Genomic DNA, 17147 nt, shown 5'->3' with positions numbered 1-17147 from the left:
ATAAGATAAAATTCTGGTTATTGTGTCTGGCAATTATGTCATATAAAAATATTGGGATAAATATGAAGCATTTGGCTCATCGTTTATAAAGCAGTGCTCCTACATTAATACATATTAGTATCTAATAAATTATTTTTTTAATTCAGGGAGTTACTAGTTTCATAGTTTGTCATTTTGTTTGACCTCATCAAAAGTGAGTCAAATGTATGCCTTACTGAAAAACCAGTAGTGTTTTCTTCACAGACATGTCTTGAAGTGACTTCCATGGTGCAGATATTATACTGTACTGGGTAGCACTTTATAATAATGTCACACTATTAAGCCTTACTAAGGTAATAGTAAGGTATTAGCAAGTCATATCATTACTTCTTCTTACTATGCCATTTCTAAATATAAATTTAATAGGGTGGCTGTAGCTCAGGAGGTAAAGCAGGTCATCTACTGACTATCCCCGGCTCCCTCAGTCTGCAAGCCAAATATCCTTGGGCAAGATACTAAACTCCAAATTGCTCTCCAATGCATCTATCGGAGTATGAATGTGTGAGTGTTAGATAGGAAGCACTTAAAAGTGTAGAAAAAGGTGCTTGTGTAAATGAGTATGAATGGGTGAAAGTGTCATGTTGTATGAAGTGCTTTGAGCGCTCCAGGACAGTAGATCACCACTACATAATAATCAGTCCATTTACCATGACACATGGTAAACATCTGCACACTGGCAGGGGCCCTGGTTGAGATTCATCTTTAGTTCCTGAAGGCTTTGGAAGACTGCCATGGCTGTCACATCTCTGCAGAATATCTAGGCTTAGCCAGAGGGTGGAGGGTCTCCACTTTGGTGGCCTCAGGATTTAATCTTTTGTGGTGCTTTTTCCGGATGATGTGGTTCGTTGTGGTGTTGGTGTCATCAGGTGGTGACCTCGAGTTTGCACTGCAATAGTTTGCTGCAGAGTGTGAAGCGGACCAAATCTGAGATCATGGATCTCAGCTGGAAAAGGTGGAGTGCCTACTCCACCTAAAGGACAGGTTACTGTCCCAAGTGGAGGAGTATTTTGGGGTCTCGTTCAGGAGTGGAACACAAGATGGACGGACGAATTGGGGCAGCATCCACAGTGATGTGGATAGTGTACCAATCTGTTGTGGTGAAACTGTCACTTCATTGGTCATTCTATGTTTCTACCATCACTTATCGTTACGAGTTCTAGGTAGTAACATAAAGAGTGAGGTTGCTAATATAAGTGGCAGAAATTAGTTTTCTAATTAGTTTCCTCTTTCCGAAGAGCGAGTGGGCTCTCACTTAGAGAGAGAGCGAGGAGCTCGGTCATCCGAGAGGGACTCGGATTAGAGCTGCCGCTCCTCCACATTGAAGGTGTATAAATGTAAATGTAGCTGCTAACTGAGCAATGATCGTGATGTGTCATCCACATCTGTGTCAAGAGTCATTAATCTATTGTCTGGTAATTATCATTTGAAATGTTTTATGATGCTTTTATTTGATTTATTAGCTACACAATCAGCAGCCTGGATGTTACCTAATATTGTAAACCAGCGGCTCATTTACACTCATTGACTGAATTTCCATCTTCCGTCCTTGTAGTCCTTCCTGTATCTGGCCTGGTATATGACCATGTCCATTCTGGGTCACTATAACAACTTCTTCTTTGCTGCCCATCTACTGGACATTGCCATGGGTTTTAAGACACTGCGTACCATTCTCTCCTCAGTCACACACAATGGCAAACAGGTGAGAACACTATATGAATATTATAATATTAAACATTTGTCAATATTGAGTGAAGCTTGTGATATTTGCCCTTGTTTGCATCACAGCAGTCTTTTCTTGCCCCTTCTCCAGCTAGTGTTAACTGTTGGCCTATTAGCAGTGGTGGTGTACCTCTACACAGTAGTGGCCTTCAACTTTTTCAGGAAGTTCTACAACAAGAGTGAAGATGGAGAACTGCCAGATATGAAGTGTGATGACATGCTGACAGTGAGTATGACATGTATTAGACTGTAGTGAACTGGAATAATAGTGCTGGGCAGATGATCAAAACGACAGATAATTTGCATCACAGCATGTTTTAAGAATCAGTCAGTTTCACAAAACAAGTTATCTAAAATGAAAGAACAGGGCTATAGAGTCGGCCTTAAAATGGAAACATTACATATATAAATACTAACTTACACCATGGAGCCCTGCTCTCAGAAACGGTCCTAATTTAACACTGTCTGTGAAACTGGATTTAATAAAACATTGTTTAAATTGAAAGGTTTTAGAACATGTTTAGCACCATCCTGTGCCTGTTCAGAGCAGGATGTCATTAGGTTGAATGCACTTACATTAGTTTATGCTAATTTCCTAGTTTATAACTAGTGACAGAACAGTTAATTTGCTGGAAAACAAGGTGACTAAAACTAAAAGTCAGTTTGAGGGGGTCCTGTTTGTATGGGCCCTTCAGTTGGATGAGCCAGAATATAAAGAAACTCAAAAAGAGATGAGAAACAAAGTAACTGACCTCTATCAGTCTGTCTGTCATCTAGTATCATCTGTCAATCTGTCGTCGATCATAGAAGGTTACAAAGCCATGTCTAAGGCTTTTGGGATTCCACTGAATAATAATAACTTTATTTATGAACAAGTGAGTCTTCAGCTTAGCTTTAAAAACCTCCACAGAGCATGCCTGCCTAATATCTTGAGGGAGGTTGTTCCACAAAAATGGGGCACAAAAAGAAAAAGCAGGTTCCCCGATAGTTTTTTTTTTTTTTTCTGGCTCTAGGAACTTTTAAAAGGCCAGAATCCTGGGATCGGAGAGCACGGGATGGAACATAAGGGTGCAAGAGATCAGAGAGGTATGAAGGTGCCAAACAATAAAGCCTTGTAGGTGAGCAGCAGGACTTTAACATCTGCTCGAACCCGACAAGGTAGCCAATGAAGGGATTTCAGTACAGGGGTAATGTGCTCAAATTTTCCAGTTTTAGTTAAAATGCGAGCAGCTGCATTTTGCACCATCTGTAAACCTCTAAAACTTTTCTTTGGTAGCCCAGAAAGGAGACCGTTACAATAATCGATACATGAAGACAGAACCTCTGCAGTGTCGCTTGATAAAACTTGTCTGATTCTGGCTATGTTCCTTAAATGATAAAAGGCGGTCTTTGTTATCTCTTTTACATGAGACTCGAAAGAAAGCACCATGTCGAACCCCATACCCAAGTTTTTAACCTTGTCCCTGCAATTTATGACATAGTCATCAATTTTCAAGATGAAATTTTGGGACAATATTGAAATTTTTGTAGTCCAATGACCATCAACTCTGTCTTATCAATATTAAGAAGCAGGAAATTATCCGATAACCAGCCCCTAATTGCAGATAGACACAATTCTAATTTAGACACTTCAGCACAATTTCCAATGGTTAAAGGAACATAAAGCTGCAGGGCATCAGCGTAACAATAGAAGGTTACATTAAAAGAACGTAAAAGAAGACCAAGACGCAGCAGATACAGAGAAAACAGCAATGGTCCAAGTATGGAGCCCTGAGGGACCCCATGTCCCACTGCACAGGTCTCGGAGAGATCATTTTTCAAGCTAACAGTCTGAGATCTCCCAGACAGGTAGGATCTCAGCCATGATAAAACATTTCCTATAACTCCAATAAAATCCAGTGGTCCACAGTGTCAAACGCAGCGCTTAGATCCAACAGTAATAAAACTGAAGTGCGATCATTGTCTGCATTTACCAGCAGATCATTTACCACTTTGACTAAAGCTGTTTCTGTGGAGTGATTTGGTCTAAAAGCAGACTGAAATGCTTCAAACAGATTGTTAGTTAACAGATGCTCAGTGAGCTGCTTAAAAACAACTTTTTCAAAGACCTTAGACAAAAAAGACAGATGTGAGATGGGTTTGTAGTTTGCAACCATGTCAACCAGGCTTTTTCAAGATTGACACGACTACAGCTGATTTAAAACAGACAGGGAAGACTCCGGTCATCAATGAAGTATTTAAAAGAAACAGACTGTAGGGTCCTAATACTGACCACAGTTCCTTTATAGCCCAGGCTGGTAGAGGATCCAAAGAACAGGTTGTACATCGAGCTGCTTTTACAACCTTAGTTAATCCAGACAGAGAAATAACCTTGAAGTCAGAGAACAGTTTATCAGCACCAACAGGCAAAGCAGCCGAGTAGTCTGACGAACTGCTCGAGGAGGGAGTAATCTGATTCCTAAGTGTTTCAGCCCTGTCTCTGAGAAACATAAAAAAGTCATGAGCTGTCCAATTTGAACAGGAGAGTTGACTTACTCTCTGTAAGTTGTGACACTGTGTTGAATAAAAGTTTTGAGATATGTTCATGGCTCATGATGAGATTTGAGAAATAATTTGCTTTCGCTGCAGACATCGAACATTGAAAAAAAGGCAATGGGTCTTTCCGAGCCTGGAGAAATACTTCAAGTCTGGAAGATCGCCAGCGACGCTCTGCTTTTCTACAATTTCTTCTCAAATTCGAGAGCTCCTCATTTAGCCAGGGCATAGGGTTCATTTTTTCACATTTTAACTTCTTTACAATAGCAACAGAGTCCAATAGTTCAAGAAGTGCGTTATTAAAATTCACAGTCAAAGTGTCCACACATAACTCTGGGAAAAAATGGGGTCCAACACATCAGGCAAATGTAATTTAACTCCAAGCAGTGCTTCGTGGCTAATATGATGAGATGATCTGAGGGGCAGTTTCCCCTCTCAGAAGCTGGAAATTTAGCAATTCAAATATCAAATAAAATTACTGAATGGTCTAAAATAGGTAAAACACAATTTTCAGTCACTGATACATTCAGTCCATAACACAAGGTCTAGGGTGTGGCCCTTACGTGTTGGCCCAGACACAAATTGTGTGAAGTTTAGGGAATCAATTACATTCAAGAAATCCTTGACCAGGGGTTTATCCTCACAACGTAGATGTACATTAAAGTCCCCCACTATAAGGATCCTTTCATAGTAAGCGATAAAACATGTCAAGAAGTCTGAAAATTCCGAAATGAACAAGTCATTATATTTAGGTGGACGATAGATGACTATAATTAGAACCACGGGACAGCTTAAAGTCAGGAGATGGGTGAGAGCCATTACTCATAAATGAAAGAAACATAGAACACCTGTGAAGCTTCTCAGGAGTGACTCAAATACTTTTTTGTACCCAAAGCTAATACTGGGATGTCTGGTATGCACTGCTGCAGTTCACTTTCTTGGCTGTGGGAAGTTGCTCCCATCAAGTTTGTCTCACTAAAACTTCATTTTTTTGCTGTCTGTAAAGAGCACACACTTCCATTTATGGACAGAGAGCTTTGAGTCAGTAGTTTTAGTCTTGGCAGTGTTACCCTCAGGTAGTAAGAAGATTACTTATTTTGTCCGCTTCTTTTTCAGGCATCTATTACGTTTTTGGGAATAGCAACAGTGCAAGTAATATAAATAATTATATGTTACTAACCTGAGCCTTTACTGTGATTTAAGCTCAATTTAAGACTGTCTTTGGGGGTTACCTTATTTGGCTCCAGGAAGTCTATCCAAAATTGGTGAGCTGGATAAGGGCATTTGGAGTATCAGAATCAGGATACTTTATTAATCCCTAAGAAAAGGCAAAAACAGTAACAGACTAAAGTAAAATAAATAATCCAATATATTACAAAGTTTACAAAATATAAGAAATAGCTTTAATATATACAAATAGCTCAATTATAAATATCCAGAACATTAGATAATATTAGTAGAAAACTGGGATACCAGTTTCATGATAGCGGTGCCTACCTACCTTACCTATGCAGCACAAGCTTCCATTGTTTAGCCAGTTTAAAAGAGACAACTTTGTGACATAGTAAAGTCTAACCAAAGATGTGGCCATGAAACAGAAATGGAACAATTATGATGAATTTAAATGTTGGAAGTGTAAGCCATTACCTATACATAAACACCTGTGTCATTAATGCAGGTCAGTGTGAGTCGGGGTGAAAGATAAGTGTATCACAAAGCCAAACATTAGACCATCTTGTCAGTGATGAGAGACATGGCAAGTACAAACAGACTCAGCTTAGATGAGAATGTTTTCTGCTGCTAAGCCATCTGAAAGAAATACTATATAAGGGCTCTATGGTATTTTCTGAGGGTAGAAGGAAGCCTTCTGTCACCCGGAAATTTCAGGACACACAAACACACACTAATCCCCTATAGTCAGCCACCCATTGCATTCCATAGAGCTCTTTTGTCTCCTATTAGGGGCTAAGTGTTGCAGCTCTGCCTGTCTGTAGTTCAAGAAGGTGACAGGCGCTTAGTGGGATGGTGAGATGCACTAATGAACGGCACTGCCCTAGCAAGATTGGTCTCCTTCCTTACAATAAGGCTTATAGTAGCAAAAAATGGTCAGATGGTGCGTTCCATGTGAAAGCAGAAGTCGGAATTTCCTGAATTTTTCAGTGTCCCCTCAAGTCAGATTTCCAGCTCTGAACATCGCATCAACCAACAGCCTTAATCAGCCCAACTTAACCATCCAAGATGGAACCACTGTATATAAACATTAGTAAAACTGTAAAACCTGTAACCTGTAAACCTGCTACAGCTGTTTATTTATGACTCGCTACATAAGCCATATGCATAGCACCGGGCAGGTTCTGTCTGCGAATGTGCTGCGGTGCTTTTAACACAAACATTGCGCTGTGTTGTTACTGATGCATTAATAGCTCTGCCTTGCTAAGATAGAAGAAAACATTTTTTTGTGGTTTCGCATTGTTTTGCAACGCCTTCATGAAGAAATCTGGATGGAAGCATATGCTCTCCTAAAAACTGAACATACCTTTCAGCATTGATTTGGTTTCCTCTGTAGTCTGGAGGATGCATCATCCAAAAAGAATTTAAAATATTTATATGTCCAACCACAGAACATGCTTTATACTTTCCCTCGGTCCCTGGTTTAATGAGCTTTGGTCCGCAGAAGGTAGACAGCAGCGTTTCTAGATCATATTCACACATGGCTTCTTTGTAACCTGCAGAGTTGAGGGCACTGTGAACTGCATTCACTAACAATGATTTTTCAAAATGTTACTGGACCTCTACAGTGACTAGAATCATGCCTGTTTTACTGCAAAGAGACTTACAGATGTCATGTCTTCTGATGTTTCAGAAAAATTAGTGTGTTCAAGCTGTTTGTGACAGTCATGGTTCTGCCCATTAAAAACCCAATGCAAAAGATTTGACCTCTGTTACCCCTGTACCCCCTTCCTGTGTATCTCTCTCTCTGTTCCTCAGTGTTACATGTTCCACATGTATGTGGGAGTGCGAGCAGGTGGAGGAATTGGTGACCAGATCGAGGATCCAGCTGGTGATGAGTACGAAATCTACCGGATCATCTTTGACATCACTTTCTTCTTCTTTGTCATTGTAATCCTCCTGGCTATCATCCAGGGTGAGGCATCCTACACATACATGCACACAAAGAGTTTAATGGAAACACAAGCAGTTAATTAGGCAACTATTAGCCAAATGAATACATTCTAATATTGTAAAGTAGAGTAAACACCACAGGAAGTGTTTGTTTCTATTCTATAATACAGAGTGCTGATTCAAATGTATAATTATTTTGAGAGCAATCATTTCTGGTTCTGTTTGGTTTCCAATATTTTGGTTGTTCTGTTTATTTCAAATTGACTAGACTAAATAATCGCGACGTCTCTCCAAAGTGGAGTACACTTGAACACCACCTTAAACAGTTTCCTGCTTGTAAATTCAGATAAAACTGAGCTTATTGTACTTGGCCTTAAAAACTTCAATGAAACATAGTGCCTAACCAGATACTAACTCTGGGGAAAGGATATGTGCATACTAAACAAAATATAGGACTGCTTTCTTTGCACAACATCTCTAAAACTAGAAATATTCTGTCACAGAGTGACGCTGAAAAACTATTTCGTGCATTTATTACTTCTAGCCTGTACTATTCATTATTGTCAGGATGTCCTAAAAACTCCCAGAAAAGCCTTCAGTTAATCCACAATGCTGCAGCAAGAGCACTGACAGGGACTAGAAATATTGTATTTCTCTCATACTAACGTCTCTTCATTCCTGTTAAGTTCAGAACTGAATTTAAAATCTTCCTCTTCCCATAAAAAAACGTAAACATTACTTATTATTAAACTCTGCCTATCTTCCACAGTGTGCCTTTTATCTACAATAATACAAAAAAACAAGCGCAAACCCCAACAGTCATATGACCCTCCAACGAGGAACCACTCTGGGAAGGAAAAACTCCCTTTTAACAGAAGGACACCTCCAGCAGAACCAGGCTCAGGGAGGGCAGCCATCTGCCACGATTGGGCTGGGGGAAGGAAGGCAGGACAAAGACGTGCTTTGAAAGAGAGCCAGAGATTAAAAATAACTAATAATTAAATGCAGAGCGGTGTACAAACACAAAGTGAGAGAAAAAGGTCACTAAAGAAGAAACAGTGCAACACGGTAACTAAGGGAGGATTCAGGGTCACCTGGTCCAGCACTAACTATATGCTTCATCAAACAGGAAAGTTTGAAGCCTAATCTTAAAAGTAGAGATAGTGTCTGTCTCCTGAATCCAAACTGGAAGCTGGTTCCACAGAAGAGGGTGTACTGTACTGTAAACTCTCAATCAGAACACCTAAGATGGGTTTAGATGGGTCTTCTTGCATGAAAGTGAACTAAAATATACCACCAAGGCAACGAACCAGTGGTGGAAGAAGAAGCAGCACATTAGTTGTGCTGCCTACCATGGAGTGGCCTAGCCAGTCTGCCGAGCTCAGTCCAATAGAAAATTGATTGATTGATTGATTGATTGAATCTTTATTTTGAACATGTTGAAAAAGTACAACAAAATAGAATTAAAAGAGACAAATGAACAAAGCAAAACAAAAGGAAAACGAGCAACCACAACTCCAAATAACTTTCATGTTCAAAAAGGAGCAGGAAGAAGCATAAGATTATTTAATCCCACCCCTTTTCCACTATCTAGTATCAATAGACTACAGAAATCTGTGGAGGCTTTGAATTGCCAAGAAGGAGCCAAGTAATCTGAAGAATTTCTGTAAAGAGGGGTGGGCCAAAATCACTCGTAAGATGTGAAAACCTGGTGATCACCTAAAAGAAATGCCTTACCACTGTGTGTGCCAACAAGGGTGTCTTCACCAAGTGCAAAGTCATATTTTGGTTGGGGATTAAACATCTGTTTCACTCAGTGATATGCAAACCAATCCATAACTTCAATGAAATTTTAGATTTTAGGTTGATATTCTTTCTCTCTCCATTAAAATGTAACTACCATAAAAATTAGAGACTGTTCATTTCTTTTCCAGTGAGAAACATTAGTGGTAGTAGAAACTGAGTAGGGAACAAATAATTATTTCCCTCTGCCACACATATTGACAATGATGATAACTAAGCTTGTCAAAAACAAAAGTTTGGGGCCTAATCGTAAAAGTAGGGTGTCTGTCTCAGGAACCCAGACTGGAAGCTGGTTTCATTGGAGAAGAGTTGGTTAGAGCTGAGGGCTCTACCTCCCATTCTACTTTTGGAAACAAACCAAGCGTTGGCTTACATTCTGACACTACAGTGCTCAGTTGGATTAATATGATATTATGAGGCTTTTAAAATATGATGGGTCCTGGAACATTCAGGATTTTGCATCTGTCTAGGCTTTGTCTTTAGTGTTTATATCCTTCCCTATAGGGACATACACACTTTGGACGTAATATAGAGAATGTAACTGAATAGCAAAAAAGACTCCTTTAGAAGTATTATAGTAGATAAAGCAGATAGCCTGTGGTTTTCATATCTATTGTTGTATTCAGTGTAATAATGTGGACCAGCATGTTTAAGCTCCACCCTCTCTGAAATCCTAGGGTTAATCATTGATGCTTTTGGAGAGCTGAGGGATCAACAGGAACAAGTGAAAGAAGACATGGAGGTGAAAACACACACAACAGTTCAATGCAATTTTTTTTTTAAATTCAGGCATATGAACATGTAAAAATATAGATTTTGTGGTTGTTTTGTTTTGTATAGCTGTACCTCCAACAGAGGCATAGATGAAGATTGCCAGTAGGTTACAATAAATGACAACCACTTAACTATCACGTGTTTCTCTTGCAGACCAAATGTTTTATCTGTGGAATAGGTAATGACTACTTTGACACCGTGCCGCACGGCTTTGAAACGCACACTCTACAGGAGCACAACTTAGCCAACTACCTGTAAGTACGTCTGGAGAGTGTCTGTATTTCTGTGTGTGTTATTGTACCTTTTAACACCTACATCATCATAGATCATCACACCTACATAGTACACAGTCTTTCAGGTCAGTTAATGAAAGATAGGTACCCAATCTTGGTGTACTTGGGGCTTGGTCCCCAATCTCAGGTAGGCGATGATATCTATGATATTTGTCCTGGCTTGTTTTGTACCACAGCATTTGTGTTACACTGAGGTGTGTTTCCACATTATTATCCCCAGTGTTTGGACACTTATTATCCAGTTACATACATTTCAGTGTGGTATTACTCAACTGTAACCACAGTTGCTACCATGATACTACTTGGATATTAAATGCTTGTTACTTTGGTAATTGAGTCGTAATAACTTAGAAATGCCCACGTTACGTTCTTGTCTTTGCCTTGTTACCCAACCAGCAAGTGCCACTGTAACATCTGGCTGTGTGACTAATATATGCAATGATAATACTGTTTGTGTTTTCTAACAACTGTGTCTGTGTGTGTGTTTGTGTGCTTCAGATTCTTTCTGATGTATCTCATCAACAAAGACGAAACAGAGCACACAGGCCAGGTAAACACCTTTCCAATCTCTCTGCCAGTAAATATACAAGACTGTCATCCTGTTACGTGGTCAGTACAGTTTAGCTTCAAACTCTCTCTAAGTGTTTCTAACAGTTTATTAATGGCTGCTAACATTGTTAAAGCCTCAGTATGGAACAAGGAAAATCACCTCTGGTCATATTTGTATGTTCGATCAAATACAAAGGATAACATTTCCTGTAATGTTTAACTAATTCCTGAACAAGGGCCTCAAAACAAACTTGTTATCAGTTTTTATCTTAATTGTGATTAAAGCAGAATACTTTATAGAAGTTATTCATAAATGTTTTTGTAGTAATGAGTTTTGTTAAAAGCTAAAAACTGGCCAGTCTCCCATTCAAGATCATTTTGTTGGATATATACTGATGATAATCATCATGGGTGCTATTTCTGGATCACGTTCTAGAAGTCCTGTTTTGACCACTTGCTCTGTGAACCCTGAGATTACACTGTGGACATTCACAGACAACTTTTACTTTCAAAATGGCCCGAAGTCCATGTGGCGTATCGTCACTGGGAATGAGTGCTACAACAGGGCAGTTTCAGCAGTTTCCAGTCCAGGGCCCTATTTCAGGAAGCCGGTTTAGTGCAAACTCTGAGTAAGTATACCCTGAGTTAACGAAAACTCTGGGTTTTCGGTTTCACAAAGCGAGTTTAGATTAATCCTGAGTGAGTTACTATGACGACACACTCCGTGAAGCTAACCTGCCCCCTAGCAGGTTTACTTCAACTAACCCTGACTTTCTCCGCCTCTTTGTCAGAAACCTGACTGTAGGAAGTGTCAGACATGGCGTGCTCCTTCCTTGAAGAGCCAGTAGATGTTGAAGCCCAAATTCTCCGCAGAGCTCTCCGCCGGGAGAGAGTGATTAGAGCGCGTTTGGACATTTTATCATTTCCTGATGATTTTCTGTGTGAACGTTACCGTTTCTCAGCACAATCTATAATTTATTTGAATAACATCCTCAGGCCTAATATTGCTCATGTGACACATCGCGGACATTCTCTCAGTTCTGTACTTATTATTTGTATTGCACTTCGGTTTTTTGCAAACGGGAGCTTTCGGTATAATATTGGTGATGCTGAGCACGTTTCCAAGGCTACCGTCTGTCGGGCAGTCAGGAATGTTACAGTTGCACTGAAACGTCTCCTGTACTCGTTTGTGGTGTTCCCCGGTCATAGACCCACAAGATTTATCAACGAGGGATTCCACAAAATTGCAGGTATCAGGATGAACAAAACTTAATCCATGATGTGGTGATACTTGAACTACTACTTAAATTTTACATTTATGTTCACGGTTCCCAGGCGTGATTGGCTGTATAGATGGCACTCACATTCCAATCATTGCTCCTTCAGTAAATGAAGGAGACTATGTGAACAGGAAGTCTTTCCACAGCATTAATGTACAGGTACATAGCTCCCTGTAGCATTTCAAACTAACAAATTATTTCATTATAGTAATGGATGCTAATTTGTGTTCTCTGCACTGTGAAGATCATATGTGATGCTGCCAACATTATCACAAATGTGGAAGCCAACTGCTCAGCCTCTGTGAGTGGTGGTGGTGGAGGACCCCCACCTGTTTTTCGGGCCTCCGCTTCTTTTTCTGTTGGCTATAACGGGTCACATTTGAGCATACAGAGTAAGCAAATATGTACTTGTAATGTGCTCAGATAATTTCAATAAGTGCTTACAGAAAGAAAATTAATGTAGCCTCTAACTGCAATTGATTTACATAGGACAAACAGACCAAGCACTATGGCTCATAATACAATTACACCTTACCTGTTTGGACTATATTTTTATATTTCATTTTTACTTGCTGCCAGGAACGTTTGGGGCCTGTTGGGTTGCACCTGCGCTCACATCACATCACAAAATCAAATGTATAAAATAAAAAATAAAATAAAATATAATGAAATAACGTGTTAAATGGGTGGAAATCCCTAGATCAATGTTTAAATTAACACTCACGCATTGACTCTGTCGGCTATGTTTTGCCATGCATGCTCCCTTTCTTTTGCAGCTGAGGCTGTGTTACTTTTTTTCCGCAAAATTTGCATGTTATCGGCCTATGCTGCCATCAGAATTTCGGCCTCAAGCGCTGTAAAATACATTGACCGCGCCTTCTTTCCCTCCGTCTCCATGGTGACTCGCTTAATCTGTGCTCCACTAATCAGGGCTTTATGTATCCTCGTGCGCGCGTTTAACTTGGGGTTAAAGCAACTCCGCGTTGGCTGAACTAATTGTTATCAGCCTTTCTGAAACCGAATATTCCGAGTTGGACAGTTCGGGGTTACTCAACCCTGAGTATCGTTTTTCACTCTGAGTTTTCTAAACCGGCTTCCTGAAATAGGGCCCTGGAATCCAAAGTTTCCAAGCTAAACAACAACTTGTAAGGAGTGGTGAATGTTGAAGGCTTGCCTTTTTCATACGCTGAAGGAGACCCAGGCCCAATCATATAAGCACAACTCCAGTTTGCCTATGTGAGTTTACTATTATTAGTAGATACAAAAGGTGTATTTTTAAGCATTAAGAGTTCCTTTCACTTGATCTAAGAGGCCAAGTCCAACACATGAAAAACAGCCCCAAATCATAATCCCCCCGTACAGTGCAATCAGGCAAGTAGCATTCTCCTGGCAGGCACCAAACCCAGACCCGTCCATCAAAATGCCAGATGAACATTTATCACTCCAGAGAGCACATCTTCACTGCTCTAGGGTTCAGTGGCAGAGCGCTTTACACCACTGCGTCCAACATATTGCATTGCACTTGGTGATGTAAGGTTTGGATTCAGCTTCTCGGCCAGCCTTCCCATGAAGCCCCCTACACACTGTTTTTGAGCTAATCTTAATAGTTTTTTTCTTTATGTCCATAAGCAAGTGCTTAACAAATTTAGGTGCCCTAAATTAAGAGCATTTGTAATTACCAAAGTTATTTCTTATGTATCTGTAACAGCTGATCCACCAGTATACTCATGGTCTTTAATCCAAATGTTTTTGATTTGGTAAATTATAATTATTGCTGTTTTCTGTAAATTTAAAGTAAAGGCATTATTATTTTTTATTAAGATGCCAAATGGGTTACTTATATGCATTTCAGAACTAAAAAGTCGTTTTAGTAAATGCTATACTTGATTAATTTCTGACTTCTCAGAGAGATCCAGTACGCTGTTCAAATGTTTGTTTTTATGACATTTGGGCTCATCAATGCCACCACTAAAGGCATTGGATTAGGTTTGTTGTTTCAGATTTCATTCTGTTGTTCCCGCTGCACCTTACTTTGACTAAGTTTGCATCTTTACTCACAATGAGGCGCTTTCACACTATTGACATGTTAGTTTATGCCTCTCAGTCTGATTTACCTATAACGCCCGTTGTGAATGCATAAAATGCAGGGCTTTATGCAGGGGATGCTGATTGGCTGGTCACCGATTGGGGTGGAGAACATTGGAAATCAACCAATTCCAGTCCATGGCTGGTCAGTGGGTGCATCTGTAGTGATCGTCTACTCTCCCTTTTGCTGGATTCCTTCTTTTGGTCACTCTGGTTTTCTTTTAAATTGTTTTAAGTTTTTCCGCTACTTCAAGTGCAGTTTTTAAAGTATATGTGGAAGCTAAAAAATATTCTTAGTTAACTTCTAGCATTCACTTCTGTGGTATGAGCTATGGGTCCACTCAGGGGCTTTTAAACCCCAGTATATCAAATGAACAAATAATGTGTGATTCAGACAAATACGGCTTGTAGTAAGGGATGAGAATTTATACAAATTTAGCAAATTCAATACCACTATTGATGTCACTTATCAATTCTCTTATTGATTCTCATTGGGTTCTGATTGGCTCTGCTTGGAGCGTCTAAGCAGCATATCAAAGACATTACATCGGTGCATATTAATTGCATGTTTTGTGGTCAAATGTTTGTGCATGTTTAAAGCATTTCCCTGTTTTGTTGTGATCATATCTGGGGTCATTATTCGAAATAAGTAACATATTACAAATATTACCCAGAGCACTTTTCTTAAAAGTAATATAGTATGTTATTTAATTACTCACCATAGAAATTCTTTTGTTTTACACTACTTGTTACATTACTTTTCTGTTTCTCCGTATAATGACCTGAAACACATTGTCTTATAATTACCATTTAACAATACAAACCTGAGGATACAGTCCCACACACCAACACAAATCCATATCCCAATGAGCACACATATGAGCTTTCTTGTAGTATTTAGGCATGAGCACAAAGCCGACAGCACAATGCAAAGATGAAAACCAGCACAAAGATACTTTAAAGTGATCACCACAGGGATTCTGCTTTAGAAACATGAACACATAGAAACAGACGCTGCATCCTGACTGCACATCACTGCCTTTGTTACCTGTTGAAGATCAGGTCTGACTGCTGGGCTGGGGTCAGCTTTAATGTCACTCTGGGTTCTAGGCTAGCTTTGTTCATTTCAGTAGGTACCTAGAGGTTACAATGCTAGTACTAATTTCCATAATGAACAAAGGTGATGTGATAATTACACTTTAAATGTAACACACATGAAGCAAACCCTCCTTTCCTCTTCCTCTCTGTCTTTAAGGAGTCTTACGTATGGAAAATGTACCAGGAACGTTGTTGGGAGTTTTTCCCCGCTGGTGACTGTTTCCGGAAACAGTATGAGGATCAGCTCAACTGAGTCGACCTTGGAGTGACAGACTCTTAACTCTGAAAGGCCCACTGCAGCCATCTGGCCTCTGCTTGTCCCTCAAACATTTATTACTTTTCTGAGGAGGCTGTATTCTACCAAATGATGGGTTCCTCTCTATGCGTCATCTCTCCTCAAGTGGCCACGCTCTTCAACGGGACACACCCTGCCATTGTAGTCCAGACAGCCAGCTCCACCCCCCGGCCTTCAGCACACTCTGTTCGGAATGCTTTTGAAACCTTGTACATAGAAAACTTCAGAAAATATGATGTACAATACATGACAGGTGGCAGGTCTAGACTTTTTCACTCTGATGACTTCTGTGCTTCATCTTATTCTATATTCAAAGTAACTTGCAAAAAATACAAAGGCTTAATGGACTGACGGTAAAACAAGAAACCTAAAGAATGTTTTACTTTTAATATGACCATGTCTACGGCCTTTCATGTTTATAATGCACGATTCATATAGGTACAGGTGGTGGATACAATAATCAAACAAGTTGACGACTTATTCTGGCAAGAAGAACTCTGCAGCAAATCTACACTTCAATAAGCTTAAAGACGTGCTGACCTGAATACGATGGACAATGAAAATCGAACACAGCACCAAAGTGGAGACTTCAGAACAATCACAAAGCTGAATGAAGCCCCTGTGCAATGAAGAACATTTTCACAAACAGAGCTGCTGTGTTGAGTTGGATTACAGTTTGGTCCAAAGTGTTTGAACAATGACACATGTTCTTCTCACTTTACTTACTTATACCACCATCACAGTGGATCTCAAGTCAAACAATCTAGATCACTAAATACTTGATTTGCCTTCAGCTACTGCTTGTTTGTGTTCTTCTGCCTTCACTTTTTTGTTCGGTAAATGAAAAGCATGCTCTTTTGGGTTGAGATCAAGTGAGAGACTTGGCCATTGAGGAATATCACATTTCTTTGGCTTAAGAAAACCTTGAGGATAAACATATTTTCAAAAGCTAGCCACGTAGTAAACACCCTTTATCACTGTCAATTTATCATTGTCCATAAAATCAAATAAAGTACACACCACTGGTTACACTCAAGAAGAGGAAGGCAAGAATACACTTTGACAGAAAACATTGAAAAGAGTTGACCCGGTCCTGTATTAAGTTCTTTAAACAGATGAAACCTAGGCTGACATGAACCAGAATGATGGGAAGAGAAAAGTATGGAGAACAAAAGGAACGGCTCATGATCCAAAACATACCATCCATCAGATGTGATACAGTGCACTGGCATGTGGGGCTGCCAGTGGAACTGGGTAGAAACAGCAGAATTAATTGTGAAATGTTCAGGGCTGTACTCTGCTCAAATTCAGCCAAATGCTGCAAAACTGGTTGGAAAGCATTTGTCAGAGCAAACTGATAATGACCTCACCACAAAAGAAACCCAAGAATCTCTCAGTATTCAAGAGATATTCTTCAACAGCCAAGTCAGTCCCCTGATCTTAACCCAGTAGTTTTATTTATATTCATTTTATTTATTAAATTAAAAACATAATGGTGAAAAACTCACAAACGTGCAGTAACTGAAGGCAGCGGAAGTAAAGGCCTATGGTGGA

The 17147-nt window shown here is 39.7% G+C and overlaps 1 protein-coding gene across 8 annotated transcripts in view; it reads left to right on the top strand.

Moving 5' to 3' along the window:
• The window catches only part of ryr2a (ryanodine receptor 2a (cardiac)), a 262686-nt gene extending 245793 nt beyond the window's left edge, over nt 1–16893 (top strand). For all 8 annotated transcript variants that reach the window (XM_040038551.1, XM_040038550.1, XM_040038554.1 and 5 more), the window contains 7 exons: nt 1592–1738; nt 1850–1984; nt 7282–7438; nt 9897–9961; nt 10147–10247; nt 10785–10836; nt 15456–16893. In XM_040038551.1, coding sequence (XP_039894485.1) covers nt 1592–1738; nt 1850–1984; nt 7282–7438; nt 9897–9961; nt 10147–10247; nt 10785–10836; nt 15456–15551 — 753 coding nt within the window. In that variant the 3' untranslated portion in view covers nt 15552–16893. The remainder of the gene's footprint in view (nt 1–1591; nt 1739–1849; nt 1985–7281; nt 7439–9896; nt 9962–10146; nt 10248–10784; nt 10837–15455) is intronic.
• Nucleotides 16894–17147: the final 254 nt, after the last annotated feature.

The sequence above is a fragment of the Simochromis diagramma genome, unplaced genomic scaffold (genome assembly GCF_900408965.1).
Source record: "Simochromis diagramma unplaced genomic scaffold, fSimDia1.1 OVJJ01000617.1, whole genome shotgun sequence".
In the NCBI taxonomy this organism is placed as follows: domain Eukaryota; kingdom Metazoa; phylum Chordata; class Actinopteri; order Cichliformes; family Cichlidae; genus Simochromis; species Simochromis diagramma.
This window is presented reverse-complemented; position numbering and strand designations above follow the sequence as displayed.